General features: G+C 44.9%; 1 protein-coding gene across 5 annotated transcripts in view; it reads right to left on the bottom strand.

Moving 5' to 3' along the window:
- NR3C2 (nuclear receptor subfamily 3 group C member 2) overlaps positions 1–21788 on the bottom strand; it is a 531591-nt gene that overhangs the window by 33000 nt on the left and 476803 nt on the right. For all 5 annotated transcript variants that reach the window (XR_003857159.1, XM_029604625.1, XM_029604838.1 and 2 more), the window contains exons 7-8: positions 16467–16597; positions 9395–9552 (exon numbers count right to left, since the gene is read on the bottom strand). Coding sequence is in view for 4 of the 5 variants with exons in the window: in XM_029604625.1 (XP_029460485.1) it covers positions 9395–9552; positions 16467–16597 (289 nt within the window). In the remaining variant the exon portion in view is untranslated. The remainder of the gene's footprint in view (positions 1–9394; positions 9553–16466; positions 16598–21788) is intronic.

Genomic DNA, 21788 nt, shown 5'->3' on the forward strand with positions numbered 1-21788 from the left:
GCAGTTACTGTACAGCCTATGCCGATATTAAAAATGCATAAAGGAGCCAAGCACAAAAGCCCTTATGTCATTCTAGCAGTTTCTCACAAAGCTGCAGGACAGAGGTTTGACTGTGCCTTGAATGAAACTAGAGGATTATACATCTTCCGCAGCATTAAGGAGGCAGGGGAGTCACTGCGACTGTCTCCTTCATCATCCCCAGGCTGCAGAGTTACCATTACATAGACCGCACCCTTGTTGGTGAAGTCAGAAGAAGAAAAACAAAAAAAAAGAGGATGTGATGGAAAGGAAGGGATTACAGTTTGAAGTGAATTGTGTTAGCTTCAAATCCCTTACCTTAATTCTCCTATTCACAAAGAGTTCACGCATGAAAACGCATGTTGCTAGCAAATGCGCCCTATTAAAAATAATGAAGTCCATATTCAGAGGCATTTAAACCGGATAACTCAGAAGTTATCTGACTAAATGAATATTTGAGCACTTTATCCAGCTACGTGTTAGCTGGATATCTTATTTATCCAGTTAAAATTGAGCCGGATGACGAAATTGAAGTTAAATCAAGAGATACATTATTAGTCCAATGTGCTTTTATCACGGACAAGGATACAATAATGAAATTTTTCTTTCTCAATAGAACAAAATTGTTCTACGGACAGAAGGTCTGGATTTATCCAGACTGTGCAAGATCTACTCAATTGCGAAGGAAAAAGTTTCTTTCATTAAGGAAAGATTTAATGGAAAAGGGAGGATCTCTCATATTAAGATATCCCTGTCGATGTTTTGTTAAATTTAAAGGGAAGAATTATATATTTTCAGACCCAGAAGATCTCAGAAACCTTCTCAGTGCATAGTATCGGGTCCATTGATATGAAAGGGTCTAATTAATGCAATTATTCCTTAAAGTTTAATGTTTATTCTTTCTTAGTATTGAATTTAAAGCGGCTTATATGATAGTAGACTATCACTGTGATTTACCTATATGTAAACAATAGGCTGACTCTTGCTAGATATAGCAAATGTTGCTTACCTGATGTAACAGGTGTTCTCACAGGACAGCAGGATGTTAGTCCTCACAAATGGGTGACATCGAGGATGGAGCCCACCACGGAAAACTTCTGTCAAAGTTTAAACAGAACTTTGACTGGCCCCTACTGGGCATGCCCAGCAAGGCACTGACCCTGCAGCCAGCAGGGGTCTCCCTTCAGTCTGATTTTCAAAGCTACAGGCAGTGCCTAAAAAAGTAAAAAGTAAAACGAACCCAACACCGCGGGGTGGCGGGCGGGTTTCGTGAGGACTAACATCCTGCTGTCCTGTGAGAACACCTGTTACATCAGGTAAGCAACATTTGCTTTCTCACAGGACAAGCAGGATGGTTGTCCTCACAAATGGGTGAGTACCGAGCTGAGGATGTCCTGACGTGCACCAAATGCACCCAACGGCGTGCAACAGGCACAGCAACTGGGGTGGAATTTGGGAAAGGGCATCCGCACCCTACCGGGCAGGTGGAAGGGTGTTGGTACATCATGTTGGAAAAAGGTTACGCAAGACAGATTGGCCGAAGATGGAGTCCTGTCTTCCAGCTTTGTCCAAACAATAGTGGGCTGCAAAGGTATGGAGAGAACTCCAGGTTGCAGCTTTACAGATGTCAGGAAGCGGCACCGATCGAAGGTGTGCCACCGAAGTCGCCATGGCCCTCACAGAGTGTGCTTTCACACGGTCTTGAAAAGGAATGCCAGCTTGCTGATAGCAAAAAGAAATGCAGTCCGCCAACCAGGAGGAAAGAGCCTGCTTACCCACAGGATGTCCTAACTTGTTAGGATGGAAAGAGACAAATAATTGAGTGCTCTTCCTGTGAGCAACTGTACGGTCTAGATAAAAAGCTAGAGCTCGTTTGCAGTCTAGGGTATGCAGAGTCTGTTCTCCGGAGTTGGAGTGGGGCCTGGGAAAAAAGATAGGTAGTATGATGGATTGATTAATATGAAACTCAGAAACTACCTTAGGTAAAAATTTAGGGTGAGTGCGGAGTACCGCCCGGTCCTGCAGGAGCTTAGTGTAAGGCGGATAGGTAACTAGGGCCTGCAATTCACTAACCCTGCGAGCGGAAGTGATAGCCAAAAGGAATAACACTTTCCATGTGAGATACTTTAATTCACAGGAGTGTAGAGGTTCGAAAGGAGGTTTCATTAGACGACCAAGAACCAGGTTAAGGTCCCAAGATGGGGCCGGAGGACGTAAGGGTGGCTTCAGATGGAGCAAGCCTTTAAGAAAACGTGTTACCAGGGGTTGTACTGAAATAGGGACACCCTGTACACCTTTATGGAAGGCGGCTACCGCACTGACATGCATCCTAATGGAAGAGGTCTTTAGACCGGATTCTGATAGGTGCCATAAATAGTCCAAGAACTTAGAGATTGGACAGGAAAGGGGATCAAGGGACTGAGAAGTGCACCATGATGTGTACCTTTTCCATTTATATGAATAGGATCTTCTGGTAGAGGGCTTTCGCGAAGCTATCAGGACACGAGAAACCGAATCCGAAAGGTTAAAAGGCTGAAGGACTAACCTTTCAACATCCATGCCGTCAGGGACAAGGCTTGGAGGTTGGGATGGAGGAGGCATCCGTCGTTTTGAGTGAGCAGATGCGGATCCGTTCCCAGAGGGATGTGCCTGCGGATGGAGAGATCCTGGAGTATGGGAAACCATACTTGGCATGGCCAGTGGGGTGCTATCAGGATCATGGTTCCTCCGTCCTGGCGTAGCTTCACGAGAGTCCTTGACAGAAGAGGAAGTGGAGGGAATGCATAAAGCAGACCTGTCGTCCACTTGAGGGAGAAGGCATCCCTCGGCTGAAAGTGTTGGCTCCGAATGAGAGAGCAGTAATCGTCCACTTTGTGGTTCTGAGGGGACGCAAAGAGGTCTATGCGGGGAAAACCCCACTTGTGAAACAGAGAGGTCACTACCAGAGGATCGAGTGACCACTCGTGTGGCTTGAAGACACGGCTCAGCTGGTCTGCCAATACATTGTCTACTCCCGGCAGGTAAGTGGCCCTGAGGTACATAGAGTGGGAGAGGGCTTCCGCCCAGATCTGCGCAGCTTCCTGACACAGAAGGAAGGAGCCTGTGCCTCCCTGCTTGTTTATGTACCACATGGCCACTTGGTTGTCCGTCTGGATTAAGATTATCTGATGGAATAGATGATCTTTGAAAGTTCGGAGTGCATAGCGGATTGCGCGAAGTTCCAGGAAATTTATCTGGTGTTCGGCTTCCTCTTTGGACCATAACCCTTGGGTTTGTAATTCGTCCACATGGGCTCCCCAACCGATGTGAGAAGCGTCGGTGGTTAGGATTACTTGCGGATCCGGTGGAAGAAAAGGTAAGCCCTGAAGGAGGTTGACCTGAGTTGTCCACCAGGTTAAGGATAGGCGCAGGGCTTGTGTGACTGTGACTATGGAGGACAGAGGCTGAAAAGCTTGAATCCATTGGTGTCGTAGAGTCCATTGTGTTACTCTCATGGCTAGTCGGGTCATGGGAGTGACTTGAACCGAGGATGCCATGTGTCCTAGGAGAATGAGGAACTGGCGAGCCGTGGCAGTGTTTTGAGACTGGAGCTGGCGAGCCAGGGATATTAGGGTGTGGACCCTCTGAAGAGGAAGGTAAGCCTTTGCCTGCAAGGTGTCCAAGTCTGCTCCAATGAAGGATAAGGTTTGAGACGGGACTAAGCAAGATTTCTCGTAATTGACAAGAAACCCTAAGGAAAGGAGTGTTTGAATTGTCAATTTTAGGGAGGATTGAGCTATGTGTTGGGAGGAGGCCCTGATTAGCCAATCGTCCAGGTAGGGGTAGACGTGGACACCTTCCTTCCTTAGGAATGCTGCTACCACTACGAGACATTTGGTAAAGACTCGTGGGGCAGAAGCCAGACCGAAAGGTAGGACACGATATTGATAATGGTCGTGGCCGACAAGAAACCGCAGATATCTGCGATGGGATTGTGTGATCGCAATGTGGGTATAAGCGTCCTTGAGGTCGAGAGAGCACAGCCAATCCCCCTTTTGCAACAGAGGGAGCAAGGCGCCCAGGGTTACCATCTTGAACTTTTCTTTTTGCAGATACTTGTTGAGGGCCCGAAGGTCCAGAATTGGACGTAGCCCCCCTGATTTCTTTGGTATTAGGAAGTATCTGGAATAGAATCCTTTCCCTTGTTGACAAGGAGGGACGGGTTCTATAGCATTTGATTGTAGAAGAAGGGATACTTCTTGATGTAATTGAGTGAAATGGCTGGTTAGACTCCATGCCTGAAGGGGCGGGGAGTCTGGCGGAAGTGTTATGAAGTTGAGGTGGTAACCCTGTGCGATAATTGCTAGCATCCACTGATCTGAGGTGATCTGTTTCCAACGGTGTAAGAAGTGGAACAGTCGACCCCCCACAGGGATGTGTGGAAGAGGGAGATGGCATGTGCTCAATACAGGGAAGTCAAAGGCCCGCCGTAGGCCCAGGAGGTGGGGCTACAGTAGGTCTTTGCTTTCTCGGCTGACGAGGCTGAGGCCTGTTAGAGGACCGTGCAGGACGAGCCCTAGTTGACGGAGGGTAGTAGCGACGTGGTCGAAAGAACGACTTCTTAGAGTCCTTCTTTTGCGGTTGCTTGGAGGTCACCTCAGGTGGGACAGATGAGAGTTGTTTTAACGTCTCATGGTGGTCTTTTAACTCCGCCACAATCTGTTGAATTTGCTCTCCAAACAAATTGTCGCCTAAGCAGGGCAAATCAGCAAGACGATCTTGGACTTCTGGGCGAAGGTTGGATGACTTTAACCAAGCCCAACGTCTGGCTGAGATGGCTGTGGCTGAAACCTTCGTGGAAGCATCGAATATGTCATAGGCAGTCCTAATCTCGTGCTTCCCTGCCTCAAATCCCTTGTGAAGAAGGGCTTGAAGCTGTGGTTGGTATTGGTCCGGCAACGTGTCAGCATAGTCTTGCATCTGCTTAAAGATGGCTCTGTTGTATTGAGTCATGTAAAGTTGATATGAAGCTATGCGTGAAATCAACATAGCTCCATGATACACTTTCCGTCCTACACTATCCAGGAACTTGTTGTCCCTGGTAGGTGGGGTAGAAGAGTGCGGCTTAAGACGCTTGGCCTTCTTCTGCGCGGACTCAACCACAACAGAGCGATGATCCAGTTGAGGTTTTTGGAAACCTGGTGCTGACTGGACAAGGTATGTGGAGTCAGCTTTCTTGTTAACTGGTGACACCGATGAAGGAGATTCCCAGTTTTTCTTGAGCAGATCCAAAAACACCTGGTGTATAGGGATGGAAGCGATGATTTTTGGAGCATCCAGAAATTGAAGTAGTTCCATCATCTGGTGTCTGTCATCAGCTTCAGATTGTAGTTGAAAAGGTACAACTTCTGACATCTCTTTCACAAAATTAATGAAAGATAGATCCTCAGGAGGAGATCTTTTTCTACTCTCTGTAGGAGATGGTGGCGAAGGCAGATCTGTGTCAGAAGAGGTATCATCATCATCACCCCAGGTATCGTAGGGATCATGTGTGGCTTGTAGCCCTGATGGACCTGGCTGAGGCTCTGAAGGCATCGATGGAAACCGAGGTGGAATCGGTGTGGTAGGTGGAACCAGAAATGGCATCGATGGCTTCGGTGCTGCCGATAATCGGTGCCTGGCGCGGAATCGATGGAGCCGAAGGATAAATCGGTGGAGATATACCAGAAGGTACCGATGGAACTACCCCGGAAGGGGGAATTCGAAACGGTGTTTCTCCTGCCGATGAGAAACCAGTCGGAGACGGTGGTGTTGTCGATGGCACTGGAATCACCGATGGAAGGGCCGTCATGAGTGCCTCCATGCGGCTCAGTAGCGGTGCTAGCGCTTGTATCAACGGCTCGGTGGTCGGTTCCCTCCTCGGTGGCGAAGCTGGTGCCGGCGTCGGTGCCGGGGGCGGCACTGGAACCGGTGCCGGAGACGGTGCCGATGGAGGTTGTAATTTCTTCATCGCTTTCTCGATGGCCTCCTGGACCAGCCGGTCCAGTTCTGCCCGGAGACCAGGGGTAACCATACCCGGCTCGACGGGAGAGGGAGGCTGAGGCAGGGCCGGAGGGACCACCGTAACCGGTGGGATCACGGCCCCCACACCCCGAGAGGGTGAGGGTTTCCTCGATGCCGGCGAACGAGACGTGGAGGGCGTCCGGTCTGTTCGCGGCTTCTTTGTCGGTGGCTCGGCTTGAGCAGAGGTCGATGGCTGTGGATCCTCGACAGGCCGAGACTTATGCCGTCGATGGCGGTGCTTTTCTTTCCGATCCCCTCGCCCATCCGGGGAAGGGACGGGAGTCGACGGCCGAGAAGCGATCGATGGCGGACGGTCACCGGAGGGTTGACGATGATGGTACAACTTCGACGGTGCCGGTTCCGATGACGTCGATGCTATCGATGGTGTTGGGGTTGGTGCATGGAAGAGGAGCCCCATCTTCTCCATCCTGGCTTTGCGACCCTTGGGTGTCATTAAGGCACATTTGGTGCAAGTCAGGACATCATGCCCACTACCCAAACACATTACACAAACCCTGTGGGGGTCTGTGATGGACATAGTCCGGGTACAATCCGGACAACGACGGAGCCCCGTTGCCATGGCTGGAAGCCAAAATTTAGGCTGGGGATCGGTAAGTGCCCACAGGCCTCGAGGGCCAAAATCGACGGCAGTCGATGGAAGAAGGCAAAAAACTTACCGGGTTCCGTAAGATGACTAAAAAATTTGTCGAAGGGAGACCCCTGAGGGGCAAATTTTCTTAGGAAATTAATTTCCAAATTCCTGTCAGGAACGTGGTTAGAGAGCTCCTTTCACCGCGTGGCAACTGCTGCGCGGAAAAAAGAAGACTGAAGGGAGACCCCTGCTGGCTGCAGGGTCAGTGCCTTGCTGGGCATGCCCAGTAGGGGCCAGTCAAAGTTCTGTTTAAACTTTGACAGAAGTTTTCCGTGGTGGGCTCCATCCTCGATGTCACCCATTTGTGAGGACAACCATCCTGCTTGTCCTGTGAGAAAATTTTTTCTTTATGCTATTAATTTGATGTAAGGTTGTACAATTTCAAGAATCGGTCATTACTGTTGTTATTTTCAGTATATTTTATTTATTGTACTTATGCTCTTTAAAACAATAAATAAAGAATTAAAAAAAAAAAAAATTGAGCCGGATGCCTTAGGGGTGCTCCCACGGCTGCTTCGGGGAGGGGGGTTACATTAGCCGGATTTTGATATCTAGCTAAGCGGGTCATCTTTCAAATCGCGATGGGACGTTAACTACTGCGCTGCGAGTTGACAACGCAAATCGGGGAAAGGGGGAGGGGGTTTAGGCGAGGCTAAGGAAATTTAGGGGCCTGTAGTGCTGCAGGCGATAATGTTACGGCACATCACCATCGTCCGCGTCAGTGCCGGAAATAGCTACAGCTATTTCACTGGTGCTACGGGGGGGGCGACAGTGCGCAGCATGCCCGCAACCCGCGGCGGGCGAAAACACACCGCTGCGATGAGGCCGCCTGCTCAACATCGCTTCCCCGCCCCTTCTTTTCCCATGGCGGACCATTTCACTACAATTATAATTATAGGGAAATTGATAGATCCTCCGGTACGCTGGTTATGTCGTAGAGTTATCCTTAACGTAGCTGGATAAAGTTATCCAATTCAATTGAATATACCTCCAAAGTTAGCGAGGTAAGTTTATCCAGTTAACTTTGCTTGATGGACAGTGACTTATACGGACTTTAATGGACGCTGAGGTAAATAATGTGCTTTTTTTTTTGTGAGTAGAGGACTATATCTCCTGAATTGTTATAGAGACAACTGCAATTGGATTGCATTCTTTTGTTCAACTTTGGCCTGTTTCATGAGCAGCCTGAGCTGAGATTTTGCCATCTTTGAGCACGATGCTGGTCCTCTTGACAGACGTTTACAGGCAATATGTCCTACCAGAAAGCTATAACAGTTTCTCCATGCCTTCAGCTCAGCACTTCCCAAGGGGTGAATTTTCAAAGCATTTACATACATAATTACATGGGCTTATACATATAAATGGCTTGTTATATAAATGCCTGTTTCAGTTTTAAAGCATGCGCGAAACCTGATTTTGGGCATACGTTTGCATTCACAAAAAAAGAGGCACTACAGGGGCGGAGTTTGGATTTACACACATACTTTCTATTTAAAAAGTATGGGGGTAATTTTCAAAAGGATTTGCGTGCGTAAAACTGGATTTTAGACATGTAGATGCACTTTTCGCACCTAAGTGAACTTTTGAAAATTGCTATAATATATGCTACTTTTACGCACACAAATCCTTTTGAAAATTACCCCTAAATGTGTAAATTCGCATCCACAAATTACATATTGCAAAAAGCAAGTGCAACTTTATGCAGATGAGTTTCTGCACACACTTTCACATAATTTTCAAAGTGAAATTAACCGCCTAAGTTAATTTTGAAAATAGGCGTAACTTATGCCCATAACTGCTGCATAAGTTACCTGCGATGGTACAAAATTAGCCTCCCCATGAGGAAAGAAATGAAGGGTAAAAGAGGATGAGATTTCCCTGGGTGCTAAGGCAAGACTGTCACTGCTGAGGTAAGTGGCTTTAAAACCAAATTATTTGCGATGCAATGACTGATTCCATCACCAGTTAATCCAATTTAGCAACTCCTGTTTTGCTCCATTTCTAGAATGTTTCATCCTAACCTCCGTGTGCTATTTCATCAGTTTGAGAAAGGTCAGTTTTATCCTCAGCATGTCTATGAGTGCCTATTCAGGTAAAAAAATGGAAGAAAATCCCTGCTTTTCTAATGGCAAGCTCACACTCGTGATTACTGCCAAAAGCTCAGTCCCCTCCTGAAGCAGCCTCCTCTCCGTGGACAGCTGCCAGCTTGCCACACCACACTCTGCACTTGGATCCTGCATTTATTACACTCACCACAAATTACAGAAACAATATTCCACAAAAATTCACACATACTTATGAGTGAGCAGAGCAAGGACAGATCATAGTAATTTGCTAGCTAATGCCGACCATGGCTTCAGCCTCCAGGGGGCCACCCTCTAAAGGCCAATTTAAAAGCCAGCAAAATTGTAATCCTAGGGTCCACAAATACTGAAATTAAAATGTTTTGTTCAGTTTTAATTAGCAACCAGAAATATGCTACCTGTTACTTCCCTTAATGAACACCGCCCAGTCCCACCCAGACGCGTACACTTTTCGTGGAAACTCCCCTGATTCAGGGCCTTGCTCTGCACGCTCAGAAGCAGTTTTGAATGTTTGCGGGGCGCCATTTCCATACTCTGTGTTGCGTATTACCCGCCACCCGATTTGGCTTCTGTGCTAGCAGCGATTTATTGCACTCACGTCATGCATGGAGTCCAGAAGCTTTGTCAGTTGGTAGAACCGCTGCCAGCTTTGCCCGGTGCTGTTGGGGCCTTTTGTCACCATCTTCCGAAGTTCTTTGATGTAATTTGCCCTCATTTCTTCAAACGCCACGTGGCTCTTTAGGCCATCCCTAGGTACTGTGGTATAAGAACAAAAAAAAAATCCCAAATACCATTGAATAAGCATGTTCGGTCCTTTCCGCCCTGCTGTAGATATACAAATACATTTACCGTAGTTAATTCCTGAAAAATCAGTAGCTACTAGGGATCATATATCAACATCTTCTAATCAATGCAACAATCTTTGGATGGGATGAAGCAAGGAAGATCATAAATTAATTCAGCCCAACAGCAAATAATTCAGACTTCATGAAGAAAGGACCTAGAACAGGCTTATGATGCTGATACCGAGTGCAGCTCCTTCAAACATAAACAGCTGCTATACAGACCTGGGCAAACGAGAGTTAACGTACATTGGGGGTAATTTTGTAAGAAAGTCAGCAAATAGGTGCATTAATTACAGTCTCCGCAGCAAATTTACGCACACGGGGTGAATTTTTAAAGCCCTAGGAGCACCAAAGCCGGGAGACACGTGGGGGATTTTACAAAGCGTGCAAGCCACCTGCGCATCTCCCAGCACACGCCCCCAAAACTTTCTCCAAAAAAAAAAGAAAGGAGCGGGGCTTGGGCGTGGTCCAGGCGAGGCCTCCCGGGGTTTTTCAATAAAATCTGCGCGCAAGTATTTTTACGTGCACAAGCGAGCGCCGGGGTCCCCTACCGCGTAACTTTACTTCTGCTATGGATGGCGTGTAAGTCCAGGAAACAAAAAAAAAAGTAGGCTAGTCAGAGGGGTTTTAAGGATGGGGGCTAAAGGGAAGCTATTTAACTCACTAGGTTAGGAAGTCCTATTTTTTACCTGGGCTAACTGGGAACAAATGGGGAAACTGGTAACTGTGTCAGCGCGCATGTCTACTAAAATCCCCCACTTAGGCAGCACAGGCAACAGTTGCGCGCACAGGTGCGCGTCCATATAAAATTGCACGCACATGTACACGCGTGTAGCCTGTTTTACACTTTGCGCACATATACGCACAGCCGCGTCCTTTGGCACGAGCTGGCATTCGGGCGTACATGTGTGCCCGCACGGCTGTTTCAATGTTACCGTCATAGGTTCACTTTAGAAATGATCCCACTCAAACTACCTGCGCACAATTACTCCTTTTAACACGTGTGCCAGAAGTCGGAGGAAGTTTGTTTACATGCAATACTTTTCAAAATCAAAAAAGTATTGCGTGCAAGGCCAAACCGTTCCCCAACTTCGCACCCTGGGGGGACGCCTCCGCTCAGTCTGAGTAAACTTAAGGGCATACAGGAAGCACGAGTACACGTTTATACACATACTGGGTGGACAATTTTATAACAAGCTATATTTGCAATTAAAGCACTGTTTAACCTGCAAAAATGCCTTTGAAGGTCACCTTCACCTAGGATGTCCTCTTTAAATTTGCTTGATGAATAGTGAGGTTTAGCAGGCTGCTTGCTGCCACGACTTATGTAAATACCATAAAAATACCTTGAAAATACTCAATTGTTTCGTGATGACATAATGTTCTGGAGAATTCTCAGACACACAGTACAGTTCTTGCTTAGCATTTTCTAAAATGAGCTTTAAATACAATATGCTTTTAAGTTTCAAATGAATTTGAACAACGGTGGCTTTGGAACCCAAACGGAATATATTTTAAACTTGTCTGGAAAAACCTTAAAAAGTGAAGAAAACCTTAAAAAGTGAAGAAAAAAACACTGAGAGTTGGTGACTCTCTTGCCTTTCCCCCTTCCCACATCCTCTCTGCAGCCTGCAAAGACAGAAGTGAAAGATGCAACACCACGATGCAGAAAGACCTCTCACCAGGACCCTATAGAGCTCTCCTGTGTTACAGCTGCCTGCCCGGCCCTAGTTCCTCGGTAAACGGTGCCTGCACTGCAGTTGAGAGAAAGAGAGAGTCAGAAGCAGCTGTGACTCAGCCAGAAGATTTACCAGGAAGCAGCGCCGTGCAAACCCTGAAATGGATGATGCAGAATCGTAGGTGGCGGAGACGCACCCAGACAGACACGGAAAGAAAAAGGAAAAGCTGACACGGACAGAACGGTGAGCAAAGCTCTCCCCGCTTCCAAAGTCCAGAACTCAAGTTATATCAAACATAATAGGATATCTGCAGCTGTACTAAACACAGAAGGATATCTTGCAGTGTTTTAGAGCCTTTCTGGATCATTACGCCGGCATTTTCTGAGAACTATTTTCCCTCACTTTGCCACTTTCTGCCTGCACATATGGTCAGAGTTGTGGATGTACTGCTTAAGGTACTCAACAGTGTAAAGCCAACGTCTCGAGTTTTCTAGTAAATTAAAACACTAGGGGGGTAGATATTCAAAAGCTTAAGCCAATTATCTAAGTTAGCTAAATATCCCCGTAGAAGTCGTTACTTAGGTGAATAAGTCTTATTTAAGTTTAGACCTACTTTCAGTAGGTCTGAAATAGCCAGATAAGTTATCCACCTCAGGCTGTATATTGCTACTTATCCAGCTAAGCAGCAGCACCCAATGCACCCTCTGCCTTCCTACAACTTTTCTGGCGGACTATTCAGACATAAGTAGAAGTTATCCAGCTACCTAGCACCTGCTGATTATAACCGGATAAATATCCACAATTCAAGTATCCAGCTAACTTCAGCTGGATAACGTTTAAACCTGACTGGCTCTGGTTACATTCACCTTTGTTTTAACCACTTAGATTTTATAGCCAGATAATGACTTGCCAGGCTAAAATCTAGCCAGAAACGTTCCCCAATTTTCAAAAAGTCGGCATTTAGATGGATAACTTATGAGTTTGCCTGGCTAAATGGTTTTGAATACTGACCCCAGATCTCTATGCTGATACAGTATATGCACTGCACCGAGGACAAAACCTGCTGCAGCAGCTTTGTAAAATTTCAGAAAAATTAAAAGAGCGTCCCTTGTACACAGGTAAAAGGATTATAGCTCTTTCTTCTTGGTGAACTGAGAACTAGGACTTCGGGGTTGTGGTTACCGAGTTAAGACATCCGTGAGCAGTAGCATTACGTTTCCTTGGTATTTTGCACCGCACGTTTAATTTTACTACTAGCACTGATAAACACAGGTGTCAACCCGGAGGCTCAGGGTCAGAGGTGTTAACACGCTGCCACGACTAAGACCTGGATTTTGATCCCTCGCCAGGGGTCTGTTCCCCTGGGCCAGGGGATGCCACAGAGGCAGCGTTCACAGCCCCATCGTCCCCAGAGGAAGGAAGTCCCAGCCACCAGACTTAGGGTCTACCTTATTGCATTTTGGAGGGAGCCGTGGTCTGTGGCCTCTGGCTGTGGACGGTCACTGTAATGGCTGGGTTAAGTAAGTTGAGAGGAGGATACAAAAATAGGGGGGGAACCTCCCCCCTACCACCCTAGGCTACCTGAAAATGAAGGCCACTGGCACCTCAGCCCCAAAAGATGCCGGTTTTGATTGAGCTGGAGGAAACTGCCGAATCCAAAAAAAAAAGCAAAAAAAAAATACAAGAACAACTTGGCACCAAAACACTTTCTAAAAGAAATTAGAAGCAGGACCACAAATAAAGGGAACTCTAGCAAAACACCAAATTCTGGTGGTCTGCCCAAGGTCTCTGATTTGACTTATTAAATGCAGAAGAGCTTCTGGCTAACTTCCAAACTCTATGGGATGAGGAAGAGTGAAAACAAAAAAAAAATCTGAGATATAATTTGTGGTTTCTTGCAACACGTAAAATGTTAATAGAGCATCTTTGATGTGGTCATCGTGCAAGTCTCAGAATACACTGCCTGTTACCTGCTGACTGAAGAACACCATTTAGGGGAAGAGAGACTCTCTTACCTTTACAACTACTGGTAACTCTAATGTCACAGTCAATGCTTTTCTAAAAGACTAGCACCTTGAGGGCTCAAGATTTATCATAATTTTCTTTTTACAACCGTGTTTCCTTTTTATTTTATTTCCAGAACCCTTTTGCTCCGCATTGCTGTCTAAATTGTTAAACTTAATAAAGATAAAATAAAAAAAAAAAAAAAAAAGCCTAGCACCAAGGTTGCTAAGAATGTAAACAAAAAGACCTCCCCCCAAAACATTTTAGACCATGAGAATTTTCACAGCCTAATACTATTCTTATATCATTTTAATGAGGTTAGAGATGGGTGGCGTGCTTCCTGAACCGTGACACCACAGTTCAGGATTTTGGAGTTTATTTTGCAGTTTGCGATCCACTTAGGGACTGCAAATTTAAGACTGGAACGTAATCTGAAAATGAAGAGAATGGACTTGTTTACGGTCTTGGGGGGTGGGATTAAGGTCGATCTTAAAAACATTAGTCTGGATTCCGATCACAAAATGTAACCACCGGCCAGCCGAAACACTCAGAAAACTGCGCCTACTGGACTGCAGCTGAGGAATCACTCTCTCCATCTCTAAATGATCTCTCCCTGCAGTACAATTTTCAGTTTTTATTACATATATTTTAAGGAGTTGGGGCCTGGGTAGTCTATTTTGCGGTGGTTGCAATTTATTTACCCTTTTAGGGCCAGGTTTAAAATTTTGAGCACAATTAGGATAACAGAGGAACGGAATACGACAGCAAATTAGGACCATAAACCCCAAAAAGAAGTAAAAAAAAAAATAAATTTTAAATTAAATAAAGTACAAAATGTCTGCAAGTCAGTTGGCTTGCACAACTATGAAACAGCAGATCTTTTGCACAAGGATTTAAATTCCTATAACCTGAGGAAAGGAAGAAAATCTGCAGAATGAACCGTGCAAGCGAGAACTTCTGCAAAGAATATGGCGGAGGGTTAGGTTTCAAAACCTACTGAATTTTATGAACCAGGCAAAAACATTACACAGTGTTTTCTAGACAAATCTACGTTGCTACCACTTCTGTGATATTCTTTCCCTCCCGGAAGTCACAGGAAATTAAACTCTTGGCCACAAGGTGCGCCATTTCAAAACCCCTGCAAGGAAACTTGACATCTGGGGAAAGAACTTATGTGGTCTTTAAAGCTAGTGTTGGTCCGATAAAAAAAATATCACAACCTACGACGATGCCAGTCTTCTAAAGGACCGATGTGGTCACTGGAACACCTCACTACGCGCCAGCAGACTGACTTGAAGGCATTTTGAACATTTTTACACTGCTTTTGCCTGAAACCTAGCTCTGAGGGTGTCACAGAATTCGGTACGGTCAGCCAGATCGGCTGCTTAAATCTGCATCTCTCTGCTGCTGCTGCTCCAGACAGCAAGGTGAAAGCAAAACAGCCCGCAAAAGAAATCCAATTACTGAAAAACGCTGGCGGTCAAAGATACAATTTTATGAACTCATCGACTGCTAAAGCGTTCGCAGCCTTCACGGCCAAAGGCATTTTATGGGGACTGGGTGGAGGTTCTCATAAAAATGATTAAATCAGGATAATGTATTTTTTTTTTTTTTACTCATAATACCTCCTTAACTAGTAAAATTGTGAAACCACACACACTTTCCAGTAACAATGCCCCAGGTCAAGGCAGGGGTATGTGTACAAGAAACTTAGTGGGAGAAGAACCAACAACAATTCCTGAAACCCTCATTTTGTCTGGTTGCTGAAAATATTATTGGTGGCAGGATGCCCAAGACTGAGAGCGCAGATACTTTTCATGGCAAGAAAAACAGGACTAGTAGGTCTATGGCTGTTCCTAATCTAAGTGATCCGCAGATCTTTTCCACCATCGAAAAGATATCTGAATAAAAAGCGCTGTCACGAGTTCTGTTTTATCTATTATTTATCTATTATTTATTTATTTGAGGTTTTTCTAGACCAACATTAGTTGGGAACATGGTATCGGTTTACATAAAACAGTAAATGCAGCGTCAATACGTAGATGAAATGAGGATTTCAGGAGCTAGACATAAGAACATGCCATACTGGGTCAGACCAAGGGTCCATCAAGCCCAGCATCCTGTTTCCAACAGTGGCCAATCCAAGTCATAAGAACCTGGCAAGTACCCAAAAACTAAGTCTATTCCATGTTACCGTTGCTAGTAATAGCAGTGGCTATTTTCTAAGTCAACTCAATTAAAGGCACCTACACATAACCCCTCCTAAACTGGAGCCTGTTATTTGCGGCAAGATTACATATTCAGAGGTAACAGATCTGGTTTATGAGGGGTGGGGGGGGGGGGGTTATGAGTTAATGCAGTTTTCAGGGGGGAAATAACTCTTGCCCACCTCTGCAACTGAAGCTTAGCCCTTGTTTCAGTAAATATAACTGGAGTCCGTACGCCTTATTGCGCAGACACTGCTTCATCGGGGGGGGAGGAATAGGCAGGCGGATCGCAGATGACCATGGCAATCTATGGTTCGCTGTCTCCCCTTTGCTCGCTGTTCTTTTCGCTTGTTTGATACCTTCTTCCCTTAACTCTTTATCTCCTGGGCCGGGCCAGACCTCCAGTGATGTTGCAATGATCCTCTCCCCTCCCATTTCTTCATACGTTAGTCATTGTTCTGTTCCCTAACCCGCTTTGTGGTGCTGAGCAATGGCTTTTTTTTGACTCCAGCTCTCAGCAGAGGCCAGGCTCTGCTTTCCTCCCTGACGGGGTCCTGAGTTCAAAGAAAACACAGGAGCAACAGCTGCAGACCGACAGCAGCTGCAGCTCTGTTTCCTGTACCAGTACCTCAACAGGGCCCTGGAGATCACATGGGATGTGACATGTCAGTGATATCTATCAGTACTGAAGTGGCTAAATGTGCATATTTATTTAAAAATAAAGAAGAATTAACTATTTCATATTTCTATGTGAATCTCCTTGTTTTAAATTTCACATTTTTCTAAGCTGCAGCAGCAGCAGCACAGATCGGAAAAGTGAGGCAATGAGACTGGGACCGTTCGGCTGAGGCTGTTCCTAATCGGATGCAGTTGGTTCTTGGTTTAGACCCCAATACTGGCGGCTGAATTTTACTGGATCAGAAAAATGAACTTACCTGTGCCTAACAGCAGTAAAACTTTCATGACAGTATACTCTTCAAAGCTAAGCTGCAAACGGCCAAACTCCACGCTGACGTGCTGCATTCCCTGGCACAGCTCGTACATCGCCGACTGACGCATCCGCTGTCTACAAAGAGCAAAAAAAAAAAAAAAAGAAAATATTTGGGAAATATATATAGCACACACTCCAAAAATCACAGTCGACGTGTCTACACTCTTCAAACCATATCAAGTCAGAGACGTAGGCTGGATTTAGAATCACATCAGTGGTAACCAAGAATATATTTTGTAGGTAATGTTTGTTATCTTAGGGGAGAAGAAGAGTGTGAAGCTTGCGTGTTTCCCATTGGTCGCCTCAGATTGGAAGAAGCCTTTCTGCTGGAGAAGTGATGAGATTCTGAGAGTCTTTCCCTGTGAAAGATTTTGGATGCTGCCATCCTGAAGACCCTTCTGATGGGACCCATTGATATTTGACTGAGCTCTGGTGGTACTGGGTCCAGACTCTAGGAAAAACGCTGATAGTTTTGCAGTGCCAGGGGGGACCTTGCTGGCAGGAAGAGTATGATAGGATTCGGCACAGGAAATCTGCCTGTAGGAGACCTCTGCTCCTGTAACATCATCATCAGGGAGAGGAAACAGGGGTGAGGGTGTGTGGTTGTTGGGGGTAGGGGTGGGGTGGGGTGAGGGAACAACCCAGGAAGCCTAAATTAACTTAGGAGAACATTATCAAATAAAGGCAGGAGTGGAATGTTCATGCAAGATTTGAGATGTACATGAATCGGGAACAGGTTCATAAGGAAGTCTAAATAGTCCCTTACTACTAGTGAGGCGTAGGTCTCCACACAGACACACTGCACTGATGTCAGAAGAGGTGTAGTTTAAACACTCCCCGGGTAGGAGGTGCCTGAAGGTCTTGGTAGATTAAATAAAACCAAGAACCTGAGAAGTTTCTGGGCTCTCTCTCTCTCGAAGTAGAGCCAGGACTCGAGGTCAGAGTACCTGGAGCTGCTAGAGAGGCATAAGAACATAAGAAAATGCCATACTGGGTCAGACCAAGGGTCCATCAAGCCCAGCATCCTGTTTCCAACAGTGGCCAATCCAGGCCATAAGAACCTGGCAAGTACCCAAAAACTAAGTCTATTCCATGTAACCATTGCTAATGGCAGTGGCTATTCTCTAAGTGAACTTAATAGCAGGTAATGGACTTCTCCTCCAAGAACTTATCCAATCCTTTTTTAAACACAGCTATACTAACTGCACTAACCACATCCTCTGCCAACAAATTCCAGAGTTTAATTGTGCGTTGAGTGAAAAAGAACTTTCTCCGATTAGTTTTAAATGTGCCCCATGCTAACTTCATGGACTGCCCCCTAGTTTTTCTATTATCTGAAAGAGTAAATAACCTATTCACATCTACCCGTTCTAGACCTCTCATGATTTTAAACTCCTCTATCATATCCCCCCTCAACTGTCTCTTCTCCAAGCTGAAAAGTCCTAACCTCTTTAGTCTTTCCTCATAGGGGAGCTGTTCCATTCCCCTTATCATTTTGGTAGCAGGCAATGCTTGCAGCAGCAGCTGTGAGAGGCTCTCAGCTGGAGTCTTGGTTAGACTCCTAGTGAGAGAAAAACCTTTCCCACGATTTTTGCTCTTGTGGGAATCATCCAGATCTGTATCTTGTGGATATACCCTTCAGGAGTAGGACAATCTCCAAGGAAAGTGTATGTGCAACCAAAGACGTGTTGCGCCCAAAAGGAGTAGCAACAAGAGCTTCTAACAGTATGAATTACAGAAGAATACATAGCGGACAACTAGTGGAGTGGGAAGGATCTCAATAAGGTGCCGGGGATTTACCCTGTGCATTCAGAAGATTTCAGCAGAGAATGAGAAATCATCAGGCGGACTCAGGTACCAAAAAGGCAAGTTTCTAAGAACAGAAATCCCCGGGAGTATCCCGATAGGGGTTTGGAGGAAGAAGAAACCCCTGCTTGCTGACGAATTGTTAAATGTGACTGTTTGCATTTGTTTTTCCCCATGGTGGATGTCGCTCACAGGACCTTGGCTTGTTTTATCAATGGATCATCACTTACCATACGTTTCAGTAAAATTTAATTTTTGGAACACCACCAATTGGCATGGATTTGTCTTTGTTCCTGAATCCCAAGGGCCCCGAGGCAAGTTTTTCCCCCCCCTTCCAGAAGAACCCAGGGAGCCCCATTTGTTGTATGGTAACCCAGCAGCTGCCCAATGTGCCCCCCTTTGTCCTGTCCAAATGTTAAAAGAGGGATAAATAGGTTGTACGGTACCGAAAAACATAATGTAAGTATTTTGTTGCCAAACTTACCTCAAATTTATTCGAGTATTACCAAGATGTGAAAATAATGCTATTTATTTAATTTTCTGGAAGGAAGAAGGTGAGCATGGCCTACAAATCAATAAAATAAAATAGATGACCAAAAGCTTCAGATCACCATAGTGCAATGTGAAGGAGCTGGAAGCTTATTGCCATGCATGGACATGGCTGTGTTTTAAAGAGATGAGAACTCAGTAATAACCCTGCATGAGTCATTATATACCGCTCAGCTTCTGGCATTAACACTAAGCTCCTCCAGCTCAAACAGATTTCATTTTCTAATCTCTAATATCCCTTTTTCCGGCAAACAGAGGACGGATACAACTAAAAAGTAAGTCAGACATTTCCAATTACCAGGGTGCACGATACTACAGATGCCTGGATCTACCAGGGACAGTGAACGAGAAACCAGTATGCTACAATATCAAAAAGTGAGCAACTCCACTAGTACAGCGAACTATTAGTGGCCACAACATTTCACTTTAAGCTAAACCCTTCACAATCGAGTTTTTAATTAAAAATGCTCATGCCAGATAATTAAATCACAAATTGGGCATACAGATGGGAAGCAGATTTCTTGCAGTTAATACACTGGTAGATGAGTTGATGGCTGGAGACAAAATTAAACATGGCATCAACAAACAGGAAATGCCTGCAGGGAAATGGGAACAGTTTCAATAATGGGGGTGTTTTGACCTGTCTATAATGGAAACCTACATGCTTAGGAGTGCTACAGCACCCCTAGTTTCAATACCAAGTCCATCCCGGAGGCCATTATTTCTATAAGAAACTATCACAGGGGTTATATTTCCTCTCTTGCATTCCTTTCTCCCAGTTCCTTGCTTTGCGCTTTTTCCATCCGATTCACCTTTTCCATCCTTAAAACCCAATCCCCGCTGGATTTTCTTTTCTCTCCCTCCGGTGTTCTTCTCTATTCTTACCTTCTGTCCATTTCTTCTTCGCTTCTCCCTGACCCCCAACCACTCTTACCCTGGAATCTTCTTACATGGCTCACCTTTTGGGTCAGATCGTTCGCAGCATATAATTAGGGTAATCTAATGAATCCTATTAGCATGCTTTTAAGTGATAGGAAAACTGATCATCATTTTTCCTGACGTAGCTCCACTATCTGCAGCATTCCTAAGGTTTGGCTGATTAGCACTGCAACAGGACTGTCCAATCAGGCCAGAAGTCTTGCAAATAACGACAGTCCAACCCAAAATACGACAGACTCAAACTACCATGATATATCAGCCAGTCTCGCAGAAAAAAAACCCACCATTCATGATGATGCGTGTTTGCAATTAGCCTTCTCCTGTCGATAACCAGAAGCTCATTTTATTTCCCGTCACAAAGTCAAAAATGGTATAAGTGAGTTGCTATGTAAGACCGCTAGGAACGCCTGCTCCTGTGAATTCAGTATATTACCATAAAATAACACAGAAACATAGAAAATATCAGTTGAACGATTCCCAACACTCCTGGCTTGTGGCATAAATTCTGCCTCTTCATAATAGCTACTAGCGATGGATCAATTATACACAGTCCTTTCTTTGTTGCTGTTCTTGGAAAAGATTTTAGTCATGTTTAGGTAACTGTAGGAAACAGCTGTTCGAAACATCTGAATCAAATAGCTGAAGTCACTCTGCAAACACAGATGATTAATGAAATCTTCCAGTTCTAGCACCTCTCTTTCCTTATTCTGCAGATTTTCTTTTTTTGAAATGTTAATAAAACACATTCCCTGTTGATAACTAGCCCCTAAACCTCTCTCTTCCTCCTCCTTCCAACTATAACCTCACCAAGAGATTTAAATGAAAGTTCACGTCAGTATGTTATTCTTTTTGGCCATGTTCCACTTCTACGACAGAGAAAGGAAATGAAGAAAGAATAAAAAAATTAAAAAAAAATCAAAGCTGGCATTTCTAGCCCTTTGAAACTTGACCTTGCACAGTGAATGCATGACCCTCATCCTCTTGCAGGAGTTATAATGGGATATTAGGACACATTAAATCCTAATCAAACATCTATGGAAGCATCCCCCTTTCCGACAAGAGGTACATAGCTGCTATATAAACTGCCAAGAAAAGAGAAGCACTGAAAACCAGCAGCTAAAACTCTGTAACTCCAGTCCATCTTACAACAAAAGAAAGAGCCGCCAAAATAATCTAACATATTGTGACTCAGCAAGTTTTGTTTGTACTTTTCTAATTTAGATTCAACACAAACACCAAACTGCAGTTGTAACAAACTTTTGGTGATAACATCCTATACTCATGAAAGAGGTTTTAGACCTGATCTTGAACCAGTTCCCAATCTACAATAGGGCACTGTCCGTATCCCATGACCTTTTTCATTTACAAAGAAGTCACTCATGAGGGACTTTGTCAAATGCTTTCTGGAAATCCAGATACACTATAATCAACTGGCTCACCTTTATCTACAAGTTTATTTACTCCCTCAAAAAATGAGGAAAATTGGCAGGCTAAATCCACGTTGGCTTTGTCCCATTAAACCATGCCTATCTACATGTTCAGCAATTTTGTTCTTTATGATAGTTTCTACTATTTTGCCTGGCACAGACTTCAGACCCACATGTGTGTATGTTTGTGTGCAGTGTGTATATGTGTAAGCACTGGCACTGTATCAAAACTGTTCAAAGGATAAAATTAGCACAATAACACACACGTATATTGATCGATTTTCCTTGTCAGTCATTCCTCATTCACATCACTTCTAAACTCTCTTTAGTGTTATGCATTTATAGTATGTATAAATACCAACTTAAAACATTGCCAAAATATATACATAGTGCTTGTAATGAAACAATAAAACACCTGCAAAAGAGCTGAACTTCAAGAAAAATACTTTGGGGTGGATTTTAAAAGGGTAACCGCGAAAACCCGCTCCTGCGCGCGCCGAGCCTATTTTGCATAGGCCCAGTGATGCGCACAAGCTCTGGGATGC

The sequence above is a fragment of the Rhinatrema bivittatum genome, chromosome 1 (genome assembly GCF_901001135.1).
Source record: "Rhinatrema bivittatum chromosome 1, aRhiBiv1.1, whole genome shotgun sequence".
NCBI classification, from domain to species: domain Eukaryota; kingdom Metazoa; phylum Chordata; class Amphibia; order Gymnophiona; family Rhinatrematidae; genus Rhinatrema; species Rhinatrema bivittatum.